Below are 19,293 nucleotides of genomic sequence, written 5' to 3'. Positions count from 1 at the left end.
TTCCCTTTAAAATAGAACTGATTGGCCACAATGAACAAAGGTATGTTTGGAGAAAAAAGGGCACAGAATTTCATGAAAAGAACACCTCTCCAGTCATTTTGACCAGGGGCACCCAAACTTTTGCATGCCACTGTATATGTGTTTTCCAGTCTGACAAAGAAAGGGAATATTGTTATGATGCTGCACTAAACCAGTGCTGGTACAAACCCTTCATTCTCAGGATCAGTGTCTATGAAATCACATAAGAGGATGAAATAACCCTTTAAACGATAAAATCCTGTCTTACTCCAGCAGTATTATCAAGTATCAGTATCCTGGCATGGCCACTTCACAAGTGTATGAAGCCGTCTGCTTCCAGCTCAGTACACTGTAGCAATATCATGTCGTCATATGTGATGCTCAGGTAGCAGAAGAGCCTCTGCACTTGCGCCGCTAATCGAAGCAGTGGCATATGCAAGATGTTTGTCAAGGGGAAATGCGAAATCTCTTGAGCAGCAGGGCCAGCCCCTCGCTGCAAAAGAAGTCTGATTTTATGACAAATTCGATACATACGAATTGAATTAGTTAATCGGTAATTCTGAGTATAGGTCATCAATATCTGTAGCTCCATAAATCTGATATAACTTATTTCTTCATCTAGGTCATTCTTATTCCCAGAAAGGTCACATTCATTTGTCTCAGTGGAGAAAATGGATTCATCAGTTGTTTTCCTATCCAGGTAGAGATATTTTATTACTGCAGTTATAATTAAATAATATGGCTGCCTAAAAAATAGGTTGTTCAGTTTCTACTAAAGCCTAAAATATCATTATGTACTTCTGCCCATCCTAAGACTTGGTGTGGAGAATACTGTACAAGACAGTAGCAAAAAAGTGTTATATGCGGCTACTCTCTCGTCTGTGTCACTGGCAGACACAGCAAAGACCTTGGATATAGCTGCTGCCACTAGGAGTCGGACACAAAGCAAAGTGTTAGTTCCTCCTCTCAGCTATACCTTTCCTGCAGGCACTGGGCTAATGAGTTTTAGCTTAGTGTCCGTAGAAGGCCGATATCTGCTCTGCAGGTCTTGCATTTTAGACGAACTTGAGCCCAAGGTGGAATTATCCCCCGGTTACCTATCTGACAGCAAAGCTGGAGATCCCTTACCTTCCCCATTAGCCAGGACATAAGAAAAGGTGGTGCGGAGGACCACCAAATCCTTCCTCCAGCCTTGGGCCTTAACTACATATTGCATCGGTCCTCCCCCACCAAAAGGAGCGACTTGGGAGACGGAAGGACCCTGCTGGAGCCAAGGCTAGACATGCCTCATCATTCATAGGTAAGTATGCAAACACCTACTGCCAGCAAGAACCATACTGGCAGAAACCCATCCTTCTCCTTTTTCATCATGTACATTTGTGCACAGTGCACGGCCCTGAATGCAGTAGCTTTAACCGTGCTTCCCCCATGAACTGTCCTCTTCTGCACTGGATACTGTACATTCTGTTGCATTATTCTCCTTCCATAGGTAGAGTAATTGCCCTGCCCCTGGTTACTGTACATGCTCTCGCATTTCCCTCCTTCCATAGGTGGATTAATTGCACTACCACTGAATACTGTATATTCTGTCGCATTACCCTCCTTACATAGGTAGAGTAACTGCACTACCACTGCATACCCTAAATCCTGTCTCAGTACCCTCTTCCACAGGCGAAGTAATTGCACTACCACTGGATATGGTACATTCTATTGCATTACTCCCTTCCACAGGGGGAGTATTTGCACAACCACTGAATACTGTATGTCCTGTTGCATTACCCTCCTTCCACGGGCGGAGTATTTGCACTTCCACTGGATATGGTACATCCTATTACAGTACCTCCCCTTCCACAGGTGGAGTAATTGCACTATCTCAGGATACCATATATCTGGTCATGTTGCCTCCCTTCCAAAGGGGGAGCAATTGTACTACCATTGGTTGCTGTCCATCCTGGCGACCTATCCACAGGTGGAGTTTTTGCACTACTACTGGATACTCCACATCGAGTCGCATTACCCTCCTTACAACAAGTGAATTACTTGCACTACCACTATATCCTATTGCGTTACCCCCTCCTTCTCAGGTGGAGTAACATTTTCTACTGCGACTCCTCTTTCACTATGGGCCAGATTTATCATTAGCTCAAGTCAAAATAATGGAGTGAAAAAGTCAAATTTTTTTTGCTCAAAAATTAGCGACTTATTGGCTATGCGCTATGCTCGCCAGTTTTCTGAAAGTGGGCGTGTTTTCTTATGTAAATGAATCTCTAGACAGATTTACTGTTGCGACAATTTAAAAAGTTGCAAAAAATTGTGCAATTTCACTCCAGTAAGGACCATGCTTATCTTATGCGACTTTTTAATAGAACAAGTGACTTTTTAGTAAAGACGTGCGACTTTTGTAAAGCCGCTTACTGAAGGATAAACTGCTACCGTCAAACCACATTTATCACAGTATTAAAGGACCATTAATAAATCTGACTTAGCCAAAAGTGACTTTGGACATATGTAAAAGTGGAGTAAGATGTAAGTGTAATTTTGTCGCATTACCCCCCCCCCCCCCTTTCCACGGGTGGACTATTTGCAAGAGATGGTACCTGCTATTTCTTTTACCCCCAACAGATGGCATATTGTCACTACCACTGAATACAGTGGCTACTATTGCACTATCGACTTCGTTGGGTAGTGTGCTGGTGTTGAGCACCTCCGTGGCGGCATCTGCCTTACCAGGGTATGACCCCCACAACATTAATTTTCCTCGTGCCTTGAGTCCCTGTAAGGCGAATGCACTACTATGTTAGTCATTGACACCTTCAATAGGTGGAGCATCTGCTCGAGTTGCCAGCTTTCCTCATAGAGTATTGATTTGCGCTAGCCCTAGATACTATGATTGCTATGGTATTGCTACTACTGCATGACCCCTTCTCAGGTGGTGTATTGAGTCACCCTAAAAATGGTGACAACAAACACATTCTTCGTGGCCTGATCCCGGACCCCCAAGCGTTAGTGACAACCATTCTCTGGCACAGGTTCATACTCCAGTACATATTTTCCCCCTGCCACTGCTCCCCAGGGTCCTCAAGAAGCTCAATGCAGAGGGTGTCCCAGCAATCGTCATCGTTCTGGATTGACCCAGCTGGTCGTGGCATGCTGATCTGGTTACTGTGCTAGCAGACGTTCCATGGCCACTACCTCCCAGGGAAGATCTCCTCTCCCAAGTTCCGTTCTTCCAGCCGCATTCAGAGACATGCTTTGTTTGACAGCACGGTGAAATAGCGGTAGGACGGATCCGACAGGGTGAACAGCCTGTCGGATCCGTCCTGCCGCTAGTGTGAAAGTACCCTAAGAGCTAGGAAGCTGACTTCCTCTATGATAAACTATCGCGCATGGAGGTCTTTCTTTAGCTGATGTGAGAGTAAACGCCTTCATCTTTTTAGTTTTTCCATTCCTCGCATTCTCACCTTTCTCCAGGAAAGCTTTGATTTGGGGTCAGCCCTAAGCTCACTCAAAGGCCAGTTATCGTCCCTTTCTTTCAGCGCCCCTTGGCTTACATCCAGTGGTGTACATAGAAATCACGGGGCCCCATGGCAAGAATCTGAATTGGGTCTCCTTGTGAGTGACCCATAGCACCCCTTAGGGTACGTGCACATCTGCTGCAGAAGTTCCGGCAGAATCCTCTGTTGCAGATTCTGGCAAAAACAAAGGGCAAAACAATCTTGAATTGACCCCATTATTGTGAATGGGATCTGGCAGTGTTTGGCATGCTGGTGATTCTGGAATTCTGCTGGTATGCTGGAACAGAATACCGAAATCTGATCGCAAGTGATTACCTAGTCTTACCCGATGAATTGTGCCCGTTTCTGCTACTTTTTATACAGTGTGTCATCCTTCCCCATGGACGGTGCCTGCTCCTGCTTCACCTCTTCCCCAATGCTGACTTACAGTTGGAGCTGCTGGCAGAGCGCGGTCAGGTCCTGGGGCAGGTCTTCACTGAGCTGGACTGGTGACGCTGCTGGATCAGGTCAGGTCCGGATTGGTCAGTCAGGTTACAGTGCGACGTGTGCTGGCAGAGGAACAGGACAGGGACATTTTACAAAGTGCAGACACGGAAATCTAAAGAATTTAATCCAGTCACAACTGATGTTTATCTGACTGCTGCAGAACCTCCTAATACACACCTCAGCTGCTGCAGAACATCATAACATACCTCAGCTGCTGCAGAATATCATATCCTGATGCTATAGAACACATAAGGCTTTGATCACATCTGTGTTGGGACCTCATTCGCAGATCAGGTCAAAAATTCTGGACACAATTTTATAGCCTGGCAGAAGGAAACCTGTCAGATCTCATCATAGTGAGCGGGACCCGTCAGGTGTTGTCGTCCATGAAGTGCCAGATCCGGAACTATGGTGATTTTCGTTGTTGTGCTCCTATGACAGGGCAGAACAGCGAACGTCACTAGCACAGATGTGAACAAAGCCTAATACACACCTCAGCTGCTGCAGAACATCACAATATTGACAAGGGAACTACAAGTCTCATCATCACCAGATTGTTATTATTGGAAATTAGGGGGCAACACAGGGAGAGGTAAAATGGAGAGAACTAAAACTCCCAGTATGTCCAGACTGTTATTATTGGATACAAGTGGATATTACACAGAGAGAATATACGGTCGGGTTCACATCACTGTTTAGTTTTCCGTACATCTGATGGTCAGAAGAACAGAAAAAAAAAGAAAAAAAAAAAGATCCTGTATTTCAAGCATCAGTTCTGCACATTCCGCATCCGTTTGAGCCATTTCTGTCTGAGATCCTTTATTTTATACGGAAAAAAGTTCTGCACGCAAGACGGAAAACTAAAAGGCGATGTGAACCCAGCCTAAGAAGAGAGAACTATAACTCCCAGAATGTCCAGATTGTTATAGGGCATCATCCAGTTGTACTAGGTGATAGCTTTTAAAGGAAATAACTATAACTCCCAGTATGGACAGACTATGGGGCATCAGTATACAATACAGAGAGGAGGTATAAGACTACTTTCAAACTCCGGCAGGGTTCAGCAAAAACGCTTCAGTTACTGATAATACAACCATCTGCATCCGTTCTGAATGGATCCGATTGTATTATCTTTAACATAGCCAAGACGGTTCCGTCAAAGTCAATGAGGGACGGATCCGTTTTCTATTGTGTCAGAGAAAACGGATCCGTCCCCATTGACTTGCATTGTGGGTCATGATGGATTCGTCTTGCTCCGCATCCCAGGACTTAAAACAAACCGCAGCATCTCCGGTGTGAGAACGGAACGGAATGAATTCCGTTAAGTTTTCTCCCCATTGACAATAAATGGGGACAAAACAGAAGCGTTTTTTTTTTACCCTATCTCAATACCGGAAAATATTAACGCTAGTGTAAAAGTAACCTAAGAGGAGAGAACTACAACTCTCAGCATTACCAGACTGTACTAGGGCATAAGTTGAAATTACATGGAGAGGGATACAATAGAACAGAAGGACTACAACTCCCAGCATTACCAGACTGTACTAGGGCATACGTTTAAATTACATGGAGAGGGATATAATAGGACAGAACTACAACTCCCAGCTTTTCTAGGATGTTATATGGGTTATCCCAGGACACCACTAACCTCTCCTCCAGGCACCACACAGAAGCTCCTCCCCCTCACATCCCACAGGTCTTTCACCAGTCCTCTGCACTGGTCACATGATGATGACATCACCAAAGGTCCTTCAGACTTCTGCTGCTCTGCTATTCCTTGGCTTCCTGCACTGGTCACATGGTTGATGACATCACCAAAGGTCCTTCTCCACTTCTTACATTCTCAGGTAGCCATACAAGTTTAATTAGTGGGCGGGGCCTATCCTCCACTGCGGGCCCCCCATCCCACAGAGGCCCCATAGCGACTGCGTGGTCTGCCTCTATTGGAGGTACGCCACTACTTACATCTTGGCAGTACTTGCATCTATCTAGGGAGTTATGTGACTGGTGCCCCCATACTGTCAGCCTACCTCCCCTTGGGATCTCACTTTAGTTTTGCAGCTGTCCCCCTTGGAACCCCTCAGGGAGATTTCTCTCTGCCCTCTCTATTGGAAACTCGTCTTTCTTGTGGCCATCACATCCATATGGCGAGTGTCAGAGCTTGCAGTGCGCTCAACTAGGCCTCCTTTTCTGATTCTGCATCGGGACAAGGTCTTCCTGAGACCAATTCCCTCCTTTCTGCCAAAAGTGGTCTCTTTGTTCCATCTCCTCGTTCCTGTCTGTCCAGTCCTGGCCCACCCCATGGAGAAAGCACCTTGGACAAGGTCTGCGCACTCAAAATCTGTCTGGACAAGACAATGTCTTTTCACAAGTTGGACTCCATGAATGTCCTCAGCGAGGTCTGGTGGCCGCCAAGTTCACTATAAGTCACTGGATCAGGACATTGATCAGCAAGGCTTATCGTTCCAAGGGCACAGCGCAACCCTTTCGGGTGATGGCTTATTCCACCAGAGCGTTGGTGCCTCTTGGACAGTATGGCGGAAGGCCTCCCCTTTTCAGGTGTGTAAGGCAGCTACATGGTCCTTCCTAGACATTTTCTCGAAGTTCTGTGGGGTACATGCTTTTGCACCCTCCAATGCGGCTGTTGGTCGCAGGGTGCTGCATGCGGCGGTGGATTGACAGCACTCATGCTTTGTCTTCCCACCCATAGGGACTGCTCTGGAACATCCCAAGGTCTTTGCTGTGTCCCCCAATGACAGATGAGAAAATTAGATTTTTTTTGTTACCATAAAATCCTTTTCTCATCTCGTTCATTGGTGGACACAGCACCCACCATTCTTTGTATATTATGTGTTATCTGCACTGTGCATGGTTACCCATGTAGGGTTGTTTTCCCTTTGGTTCAGATGTTAATGGCTGCATAGGCTAATTTTCCTTATTACGCTTGTGTTTTTTTCTCCTACTGCTTCTGTACAAACTGATTAGCTCAGTGTCTGCAGGAGGGGTTAACACTTTCTGCTTAGTGTCCGCCTCCTGGTGGCAACAGCTCTACCCAAGATTTTTGCTGTTGTTTCCCCCCACACACACGCACAATGTATTAGATGAGAAAGGGGTTTTACGGTGAGTAACAAAAAATCCAATTTTGTGTACTTGACGTTTTTTAACTGTGCACAAGACTCTTCGGTGTCATTTGTTTGACTCTGTACTGCCCAGTTAACTGCTTGTGTCTCTCTACGGCACGTCAGATCACGTCTGAAAACAAAATTGGGGGACATGTTTCTGTATGGTTTAAATACAATTTTATTTTTACATGGGAGAACTCGTTACACTAACCATACAATATAGATATACATTTATAAAGAGAAAGTAGTGAGTCATTCACCCCCTCCGTATTATGGAATAATATCCACCTGCTGCTTATTTGCTAGTGCCCTCGGCACAAGTAGAATATATGTATATAAAATTAAATAAGCAAGCTCTCAAAGCACTCAAGATGTGTGTCACATTTTTTACTCAAAAAAAGATATTAATACAATAAAATAGAATATAGTAAAAAGATAAAAAAATAAAACAGTAGCAATGTCTTGAGTAGGTACAAAATAGCTATATCTCAACAGGATATAAAATGCAATGAAGTTGTGGTTTCAACTCTAATAATTGTGAATATAGATATAGATAATGTCCTATTACAATTGGTGATGAATAGTCAAAAGCCAGCATTTAATTGGAGCTAGCCATACATGGTAACCCCCTATTGTAACCAGAAATACAGTGATGTTCACTACTGTATTAGTTTTGAAGATACAAGTTCAGTATAAAGTTTGATGTAAATTCTGTAATGACGTCCACTCACCCAATGTAGTTATTGTACAAAGAACTCACCGCTATTATCGCTGTTGATGGAGGGAATTACAATTTATCGCTAGCTCCAATTAAATGCCGGCTTTTGACCAATGATGAACAATTCAAACCGAACATTATTATTTGTGCCTGCAGTGACTTGCAAATGTATTCACCCCCCTTTACTTTTTTTGTGTTTTGTTACATTACAGCCTTAAAGAAGACCTTTCACCACTCCTGACATGCATATTTTAATAGCTACATGCATTCCCAACCTACTAACAATGCTGGAGCATCTATTATTATGGCTCTTTGTTATGCCATTCCTTTATTATTTCTACTAGAAGTTATGAATGAAATGCTATTAGCCTTCAGTAAGGGTACATAGGGGTGTTAACAAGTTGGGGGAGGGGGGGGGGGGGGGAGAGGTCCCTGCACAGTCTGAAAATGGCAGCACTGATTGGATAGAATGAGTCTGTGCAGGTACACCCCCCCCCCCCCCCAAACTGGTTACCTCCCCTCTGTACCCTGATATAACATCTAGTAGAAATGATGAAGGAATGGCACAACATAAAGACCTAAGAAAAGATGTTCCAGAATTGTTATTACATGGGGAATGCATGAAGCTATTAAAACAGGAATGTCATGAATGGTGAAAGGTCCTCTTTAAGTTCAATGTTTTGTTAATCTGAATTTTATGTGATGGATCAGAACACAATAGTCTAAGTTGGTGAAGTGAAATGAGAAAAATATATAAATAAAACTGTTGTCTAAAAACAGAAAATTGGCAATTCACCCCCTTTGTTAGGAAGCCCATAAAAAGCTCTGGTGCTACCTTCAGAAGTCACCTAATTAGTGAAATGATGTCCACCTGTGTGCAATGTAAAAGTCACATGATCTGTCATTACATATGCACACCTTTTTTGAAAGGCCCCAGAGGCTGCAACACCTAAGCAAGAGGCATCACTAACCAAACACTGCCATGAAGACCAAGGAACTCTCCAAACAAGTAAGGGACAATGTTGTTGAGAAGGACAAGTCAGGGTTAGGTTATAAAAAAAGATCCAAATCTTTGATTATCCCCAGGAGCACCATCAAATCTCCACAGTGCCCCATGTGACATCCAGTACCCCCATGTGCCATCTACATTTCCCCCAATGTGCCATTCACAGTTCCCCCAATGTGCCATCCTCAGTTCCCCAGTGCCCCCATGTGCCATCCACAGTGCCCCATGTGCCATCCACAGTGCCCAATGTGCCATCCACAGTGCCCCAGTAACATCCAGTGCCCCCATGTGCCATCAATAGTACTCTCATTGCCATCCACAATGCCCCATTTGCCATCCACAGTGCCCCATGTGCCATCAATAGTGCTCCCATTGCCATCCATAGTGCCCCCATGTGCCATCCACAGTGCCCCAGTGACATCCAGTGCCTCCATGTGCCATAAACAGTGCTCCCATTGCCATCCACAGTGCCCCCCAATGTGCCAGTCGATGCCCCCAGTGAGATCCACAACATAGCGATCAGCCACTGTGGATGATCACTATGCTGTCACTCCTGCACAGCGCTTACATCGCGCTGTGCCGGAGTCAGTACAGGCTTCACATAGAAGCCTGTACACGGCTGAGAGTGGCCGGCAATCCTGCGCATGCGTTGTGAGTGAGGACGGACGGCCGGAGCTTTCTTGAGCAAGAGGCGGTGATGTCATTCATCACGATCCGTCTCCTGCTCAAGAAAGGAAGAGAAGAAGACTGAAACTCACCAGAAGACCATAAAGCCCTGACAGGAGCAGTCAAGTGACAGGGTGGTGGATCTTGGAACGGGCTGCGCTGTGGAAGGTAAGTACCAGACCAATATTTTTCCCTCCACAGGTTAGTATTTTGCCCCAATTTTAGGTTTAGCCCGGAGAACCCCTTTAATTCCAAGTTGTGAGGCACCAAAACACGGAAAAAGTCAAGGGGGGTTAATACTTTTGCAATGCACTGTATATCTATATTCAGTTATTACAGATTTGTAACCACTACTCCATTGGATTTTATAGCCAGTAGATACATAGTTGTTTTGTACCTACTGGATACTGCATTGATCATTTGATTGATTTTAATTTTGTTACTATCAGATACTATTTTACCTATTTACTATATTCTGGTATATTTTATTGTTAATATCTTTCTTCAGTAAAAAGTGTAACAAACACCTTCATAGCTCGCTTATTTGTTTTTATCTATACACTACCAACAAAAAGTTAGGGATGTTTGGCTTGAGGTCTGATATTTTTCATCAGATCCTCGCATCAGACCCCCAAATCAGGAGCTCGCATCAGACCCCCATCTCAGGAACTCAGTTTAGACCCCCATATCAGGACCTCATATGAGACCCCCATCGGACATTACATCAGACTTCCATACCAGACCTCCATGTCAGACCCCCATCAGACCTCAGATCAGACTTCCATGCCAGACCCCTATCAGACGTCAGGTCAGACTTCCATGTCAGACCCCCATCAGACTTCCATGCCAGATTTTTGTCAGACCCCCATCAGAGCTCAGATCAGACTTTTAAAATAAATAACTTCACTTGCCTCTCCAGGTCCGGAGCTTTCTGCAGAAGTCATGCTCCCTTGTCCTCTCCAGCTCGCACTGCACTGTCATCTGGCTGCGTGCAGCGTCAGGTCATAGTGCACGCACTACGTTCTGACGCTGTACGTAGTCAGGACCTGTGTTGCAGCACGGCACCAGGGAAGAAGACCAGGAAGGGTACAGGAAGGGCTCATTCAAAAAATACGGTATTTTAAAACATGTTGATACAATAGGAAGACCCCTTTAAGAGATATGATTGTGTGGATAGATAGTTGTGGATTTTGGGAGGTATGATCAGAGAGTTTTAGAACAAACTACTGAGATATTGTATAATATGTTTTTGTATATGGAATAATTTAGTTAACTGATTTTAATGGTTTCATTTCAAATTTGTAGGCCGTGTGTTTGGACTATTGTACTGGTGGATTGGTACTACATGGTATCGTCTTACAACAGCCGCTTCCCTGCTGGATGTCTTTATCTTAACCAGGTTAGGCAAGCAAATGCATTCATAGTTGGTGGACTTTTAAGGCAAATTATTTATTTGGGCAGCGGGGTGGCTCAGTGGTTAGCACTATATTAGCTTGCAGCGCTGGGGTCCTTGGCTCGAATCCCACCAAGGACAACATCTGCATGGTGTTTGTATGTTCTCCCCATGTTTGTGTGGGTTTCCTCCGGGTACTACAGTTTCCTCCCACACTCTAAAGACAGTCTGATGGGGAACTTAGATCTTGGGGACAGAGTGATGCTAATGTCTGTAAAGCTCTGCAGAATATAGCATAAGTGAGTATAATAAATAAAAAATATTATAAATATATACAGTATGTCACAAAAGTGAGTGTACCCCTCACATTTTTGTAAATATTTTATTATATATTTTCATGGGACAACACTGAAGATATGACACTTTGATACAATGTAAAGTAGTCAGTGTACAGCTTGTATAACAATTTAAATTTGGTGTGCCCTCAAAATAAATCACACAGATATTAATGTCTAAACCACTGGCAACAAAATAGAGTATACCCCCAGGTGAATATGGCCAAAGTGTCAATATTTTGTGTGGCCACCATTATTTTCCAGCACTGCCTTAAAGAGGACCTTTCACTTGTAAAAACTATGTGAACTAAGTATGCTGCCATGTAGAGCGGCGCCCGGGAATCTCACAGCCTGGGAGTTTTTTTTCTCCCAGGCTGTGAGCTGTGCAATTGCGGACAAGAATAGGGCATGTTCTATTTTTTTCGGGAACGGAAATGCGGATCCGGAACTGCATAGAAATGAATGGGTCTGCAATTCCGTTGCGCAAAATGCGGACTTGTGAATGGAGCCTTAACATACTGAGCGGGAAAAATACAGGGGGCACAGCGAGCGTAGGAGCGATGTTAAAAAAAAAAAAAACAGGCAGGGTGGCAGCATCAGCAGGGGGTACCCCGCAAGTAAAGGTATTTATCTAGAATAAACAAAAAACATGAATGGTCCGCTTTCACTCTCTTGGGCATGGAGTTCACTAGAGCTTCACAGGTTGCCACTGGAATCCACTTCCACTCCTCCATGACAACATCACGGAGCTGGTGGATGGTAGAGACCTTGCACTTCTCCACCTTCTGTTTGAGGATGCCCCACAGATGCTCAATAAGCTTTAGGTCTGGAGACATGCTTGGCCAGTCCAGCAACTTTACACTCAGTTTCTTTAGCAAAAGCAGTGGTCGCCTTGGAGGTGTGTTTGGGGTCGTTATCATGTTGGAATACTGCCCTGTGGCCCAGTTTCAGAAGGGAGGGGATTATGCTCTGCTTCAGTATGTCACAGTACATGTTGGCATTCATGGTTCCCTCAATGAACTGTAGCTCCTCACAGCCGGCAGCACTTATGCAGCCCCAAACCATGACATTCCTACCACAATACTTGACTGTAGGCAAGACACACTTGTCTTTGTACTCCTCACCTATTAGCCACAACACACGCTTAAAACCATCAGAATCAACTAAGTTTTTTTTGGTCTCTTCAGACCACAGGATATGGTTCCAGTAATCTATGTCCTTAGTCCTTTCTTTCGAAGAGGCTTCCTTCTGGGACAACAGCCATGGAGACCAATTTATTGCAGTGTGCGGCATATGGTCTGAGCACTGACAGGCTGACCCCACATCCATTTAACCTCTGCAGCAATGCTGGCAGCACTTATACGTCTATTTTGAAAAGACAACCTCTGGATATGACGCTGAGTACGTGCACTCAACTTCTTTGGTCGACCATGGCGAGGCCTGTTCTGAGTGGAACCTGTCTTGTTATACCGCTGTATGGTCTTGGTCACTGTGCTGCAGCTCCGTTTCAGGGTGTTGGCAATCTTCTTATAGCCTGGGCCATCTTTATGTAGAGCAACAATCCTTTTTTCAGATCCTCAGAGAGTTCTTTGCCATGAGCTGCCATGTTGAACTTCCAGTGTGAGAGTGATAACACCAAATTTAACACACCTGCTCCCCATCCACACCTGAGACCTTATAACACTAACGAGTCACATGACACCGGGTAGGTAAAATGGCTAATTGGGCACAATTTGGCTTTTTTTTTTTTTTTTTTTTACTTAGGGGTGTACTCGCTTTTGTTGCCAGCGGTTTAGACATTAAAGGGGTTATCCCAGCCTGGAAATGCCCTCCCATATGCCGGAACTTCTCACACTGTTTCTGCTTACCTGGCTCCCCGCACGGCCGCCGCTGCTTCTCCCCATGCACTGTTGAAAACATCTGGTTCGGGGGGCAGCCAATGTCAGGCAGTGACAAGCCTCTCTTGCATCACCCGCGATGCTAGGCAGGCCCGTCACCGCCTGCCATTGGCTACCCTCCCATTGAAGGGGTTATCCGAGCCTGGAAATGCCCCCCATATGCCCGTACCCCTCACACTGATTCTACTTACCTGGCTTCCCATGCCGCTCCTGGTCCCTGCACAGCCGACGTTGCCTCTCTCCATGCATGGATGAAAACATCCGGTGTTGGGGGGAGGGGGGTAGGCAACGGCAGGCAGTGACGGGCCTGCCTAGTATCACGGGTTACGCTAGGGAAGCTCGTCATTGGATGCCCCCCAAACCAGATGAACGGAATTGCAGACCCATTTATTTCTATGGGGCCACACTATGTGCTGCCCGGATCCGGAAATGCGGATCCGCGCTTCCAGGTCCGCAATTCCGTTCCCGAAAAAAAATAGAACATGTCCTATTCTTGACAAGATTAGGCATTTTCTATTATAGTGCCGGCGATGTGCGGTCCACAAAATGCGGAACGCACATTGCCGGTGTCTGTGTTTTGTGGATCCGCAAAACACATATGGATGTGTGAATGGACCCTTATACAAGCTGTACACGGACTACTTTACATTGTATCAAAGGGTCATATCTTCAGTGTTGTCCCATGAAAAGATATAATAAAACATTTACAAAAATGTGAGTACTTTTGTGAAAAAAAAAAATATATATATATATATATATATTATTATAGAGAGAGAGAGAGAGAGAGAGTACAAAACAAGGGCAGCACAGCAAAAGGGCAGCAAGAAAATTAGTATGGTAGGGTGCCAGCAGCTGTGGGGGCGATCCACCCACCTTACTTACAAAAATTGATAAACTCCACGGCACGGCCAGAAGTAGCAAAAATAACAAGAATTTTTATTCACCAGACATACAGCAACGTTTCAATCCACTCAGTGGGATCTTTCTCAAGCAAATGGTGATGACAAAATGGTGCTCACATATAAGGGCATATATACACACCCACAAACCAATCAATCAACAAAGGTAATTAATGTAAAACAGTATAAAAAAACATAGAAAATCATAGAAAATCAATAGATGTACATACACAACTTTAGAATAAGAGTATAATAAATACAGTGAAGACATACATAAAATGAATTTATAATATACAAATGTTCAAAGACCCTAATACGGACAAAGATAATAAAGTGTCATAATTGTCTAATCACATACATCTGTGGAAACCCATGTGAACATAATTAAAATCAATAATTGGCGAGGGGGGCAAGTTGTAGGTACTAACCAGCATGGGAACATCTCGTTTGTCTGAGCGTCATCCAGTGTGAACTGCGCATGTCAGAAAAAGGTGTCGAGTCACCCGACGTGACGTGACCACCCGACGTCAGCTGGTTCAGGTCACATGACTCCTTGCAGCAAGAGTGAAAAAACTGGCATGCACCAAAAGATCCTGGAGGTTCACAAATCCATGTGACCACATGTATTGGTCACATGATTGGACACTTGCAAGACAGACTGGATATATTATGATATAATAACCGCAATGTGGCGGTTTAAATATGCTTTTTTATATATAGTGACACATTATAAACCAATAAGGAGTATTAAATATGTGTAGACGGTTATGTTGCGATTCACCTCTTTGAACAAGAATAAAGATATTCTAAGCGTTGCAAGCAAATTGGAGTGGTGGAAGACGGTTGTAGAAAGACATCCTGGATCAATTAGGGCCAACCGATGCCGCGTCAACGGCCACGATGGATCCTGGTATCACAGACAATCAAGTCCAGCATCTTGTCCGAGAGTTTGGACATTCATGTCATCTGTGGCTATATGTAAAGGCCAGGGCTATAAAAAGAATAACAGTCTAGCGGGATAATCATCTACTGATCGAGGGGCCCCACACATGTGGTGTAGGGTCCCCGGTCAATTTGCTCAGTGGGGATCAAACTGCATGACAGTAAGAGCACCACACAGCAAGACGCTCATCCCAATAGATATTAGAGGACCACACTATACAGATAGTAACATGGACCCCGCACATGTATGCCTCCACCCCCATTTGTTTCAACCGCATAGGAAAAAAAAAAAATAATAAAATTCTATATAGGGAATCACAAAAATGCACTTACACACGATGTATGCAAACATGCCACATATAAACAAAGCTCAAATCGTCAAATTTGGACCCGTAATCTTGATAGACTGTAGAAGATCACATGCTTGTCAGACCACCCCCTCAATCTCCACTGACCACTTGCCAACTAAAAGGAAAAGAAAGAAAATTAGTTTGTAAAGAAATAAATTAGTATATCATACAAGGAGCACTTAGAAAAAGGGATAAGGGAGAAAGAAAAATTGAATGTCTCCAAGGGGTATTGGGGGGGGGGGGGGGGGGGTTAGTTTAGAATCCACGGTCTGTATTCAGTAATCCAATGTAATTCCTGCTTTTTCAATAGCAGGTTTCTATTGCCTCCCCTTCGAGGAATTGGAATATGATCTAAAAGCATGCATCTTCAGTTTTTTCCGAATGGTGTATCTATGCTGGATACATCTAGTTTTAAAGTCCAAGGATGTTTCACCCACATACAAAAAGTTGCAGGGGCACCATAACACATAAATAACAAAAGTCGAATCGCAAGTCAAAAAATGTCTAATTTTGTACCTCCTAGTGGTGGAAGGATGTGTGAACGCGTCCCCCTTGCAAATGTATCTACAATTGACGCACTTGCGACAGGGGAAACATCCTATCTTTGGCACCCGTAGGAAGCTCTGTGTATTCTTTTTTTGTGAACCAACATCAGTGTGTACCACTTTATCCCTTATATTGCCTCCTGTATGATAGTAAAGGGGGAGATTTAAACTCCTCAATATTAGTGTACTCACTCCTGAGGACCGCCCAATGTTTAGTGATAATGTCTCTGATGTGATGACTATCCTCTGTGTACGTAGTCACCAATGGGATCCTATGGAGGGACACCTTCTTATGTTTCTTATCCAATAAGTCAGTTCTATTGTGAGTGAGAACAGTGGCTAAATGTGAATCAAGAATGGTGCCCGGGTACCTACAATTTGCCCCCCTCGCCAATTATTGATTTTAATTATGTTCACATGCGTTTCCACAGATGTATGTGATTAGACAATTATGACACTTTATTAACTTTGTCCGTATTAGGGTCTTTGAACATTTGTATATTATAAATTCATTTTATGTATGTCTTCACTGTATTTATTATACTCTTATACTAAAGTTGTGTATGTACATCTATTGATTTTCTATGTTTTTTATACTGTTTTACATTAATTACCTTTGTTGATTGATTGGTTTGTGGGTGTGTATATATGCCCCTATATGTGAGCACCATTTTGTCATCACCATTTGCTTGAGAAAGATCCCACTGAGTGGATTGAAACTTTGCTGTATGTCTGGTGAATAAAAATTATTGTAATTTTTGCTACTTCTGGACGTGCCATGGAGTTTATCAATTTTGATATATATATTTTGAGACTGACTCCAATTTTGGTTTCACAAGGTTTACTGCTTCTGGGTTTTAAGATCTTGTATTCAGATGTTTGTGTTTTAATTGTGATAAAATCCAAGCACTGATTAGGCAAAAATGGGTTGCTATCAATCAGATTTTGGCCTAGAAGCTAATATGCAGTATGCGAATTCCAGAAGTCTTAAAGAAGAACTTACTACGAAAATGTTATTCTCTGACCTGTTAGAAAGGTACATGATATAATTTGTAGTAAATGTAAATTTATTACCAGTGGCTTTATTACCAGGTGCTTCTCACCTGTGTCATGTGACCAGCAATCAGACTCTCCAACTGACACAGCATCTTATGTGTGGACAGGAAGTCAGTTTCTCTATGTATTCCTATGGGAGACACACTCTCAGTCTCATAGGAATGAATAGAGAAATAACCGACTTCCTGTCCTGTGTCAGTAGGCGACCAAAGAGTTGGTCACATGACATGACTTTCTAGCAGGTCAGAGAATAAACATTTTGCTGGGAGTTCTCCTTAACCCCTTAAGGACCAGGCCATTTTTCACCTTAAGGACCAGGCCATTGGGGTTTTTATAAAAAAAAATTGGGGTTTTTATAAAAAAAAATCCAAATTTGCCAAAAATTTAGAAAAATTTGCAAATTTCAATTTCTTTACTTTTATAATACATAGTAATACCTCCAAAAATAGTTATTACTTTACATTCCCTATATGTCTACTTAATGTTTGGATCATTTTGTGAATGCCATTTTATTTTTGGGGACGTTACAAGGCTTAGAAGTTTAGAAGCAAATCTTGAAATTTTTCAGAAAATGTCTAAAACCCACCTTTAAGGACCAGTTCAGGTCTGCAGTCACTTTGTGAGGCTTACATAATAGAAACCACCCCAAAATTACCCCATTTTAGAAACTACACCCCTCAAGATATTCAAAACAGATTTTACAAACTTTGTTAACCCTTTAGGTGTTCAACAAGAATTAATGGAAAGAGATAACATTTCAAAATTTCACTTTTTTGCCAGATTTTCCATTTGAATCCATTTTTTCTAGTTACAAAGCAAGGGTTAACAGCCAAACAAAACTCAATATTTATGGCCCAGATTCTGTAGTTTACAGAAACACCCCATATGTGGTCGTAAAACTGCTGTACAGGCACACGGCAGGGCGCAGAAGGAAAGGAACGCCATACGGTTTTTGGAAGGCAGATTTTGCTGGTCTTGTTTTTTGACACCATGTCCCATTTGAAGCCCCCTTAATGCACCCCTAGAGTAGAAACTCCCAAAAAGTTACCCCATTTTGGAAACTATGGGATAAGGTGGCAGTTTTGTTGGTACTATTTTAAGGTACATATGATTTTTGGTTGCTCTATATTACACTTTTTGTGAGGCAAGGTAACAAGAAATAGCTGTTTTTGTTATTTACAACATTCATCTGAGAGGTTAGGTTATGTGGTATTTTTGTAGAGCAGGTTGTCACGGACGTGACAATACCAAATATGACAACTTTTTTGGGTTGTTTGTTTCAGTTTTACATAACAAAGTATTTTAGAAAAATGCTTTGTGTCTCCACATTCTGAAAGCCATAGTTTTTTATTTATTTTTTGGGCGACTGTCTTGTGTAGGGGCTAATTTTTTTCGGGATGAGATGATTACACTTTTTGTGATGTAAGGCGACAAAAAATTGCTTTTTTTTTACAGTTTTTATTTTTATTTTTTTACAGTGTTCAGTACTGAGAGGTTAGGTCAGGTTCTTACGGACACGGCGATACCTAATATGTTAACTTTTTTTTATTTATGTAAGTTTTACACAATGATTTCATTTTTTAAACAAAAAAAAATCATGTTTTAGTGTCTCCATAGTCTGAGAGCCATAGTTTTTTCAGTTTTTGGGCGATTATCTTAGGTAGGGTATGATTTTTGCGGGATGAGATGACGGTTTGATTGGCACTATTTTGGGGTGCGTATGACTTTTTAATCGCTTGCTATTATACTTTTTTGTGATGTAAGGTGACAAAAAATGGCTTTTTTACACAGTTTTTATATATATTTTTTTTATGGTGTTCACCTGAAGGGTTAGGTCATGTGATATTTTTATAGAGCAGGTTCTTACGGATGTGGCGATACATAATATGTAAACTTTTTTTTTTATTTACTTAAGTTTTACACAATACCAGCATTTTTGAAACAAAAAAAATGATGTTTTAGTGTCTCCATATTCTGAGCCATAGTTTTTTAATTTTTTTGGGCGATTGGCTTAGGTAGGGGCTCATTTTTTGCGGGATGAGGTGATGGTTAGATTGGTACTATTTTAGGGGGAGTACGCCTTTTTGATCACTTGGTGCTGCACTTTTTGTGATGTAAGGTGACAAAAATGGCTTTTTTATTTTTCTTATGGTATTTATCGGACAGGGTGGATCATGTGATAGATTTATAGAGACGGTCATTACGGATGCGGCGATACCTAATATATAATATATATATGTTTTTTTATTTTTTATTATAAAATAAGGGGAAAGGGGCGTTTTTTTTTCTTTTCTTTTTTTACTTTATAAATTTTATTGAAAACACTTTTTTAAACTTTTTTTTT

The 19,293-nt window shown here is 42.7% G+C and overlaps 1 protein-coding gene across 2 annotated transcripts in view; it reads left to right on the top strand.

The window, feature by feature from the left end:
- Positions 1 to 19,293, top strand: part of SUN2 (Sad1 and UNC84 domain containing 2) — a 99,296-nt gene that overhangs the window by 26,418 nt on the left and 53,585 nt on the right. The window contains exons 6-7 of one of the 2 annotated variants that reach the window (XM_040408509.1): positions 641 to 718; positions 10,837 to 10,930. In XM_040408509.1, the coding sequence (XP_040264443.1) occupies positions 641 to 718; positions 10,837 to 10,930 (172 nt within the window). The remainder of the gene's footprint in view (positions 1 to 640; positions 719 to 10,836; positions 10,931 to 19,293) is intronic. The other variant, XM_040408510.1, reaches the window with a different exon arrangement.

This window comes from Bufo bufo, chromosome 9, assembly GCF_905171765.1.
Source record: "Bufo bufo chromosome 9, aBufBuf1.1, whole genome shotgun sequence".
NCBI classification, from domain to species: Eukaryota; Metazoa; Chordata; class Amphibia; order Anura; family Bufonidae; genus Bufo; species Bufo bufo.
The sequence above is the reverse complement of the archived record's forward strand: the minus strand, read 5'-3'. Positions and strand labels throughout refer to the sequence as shown.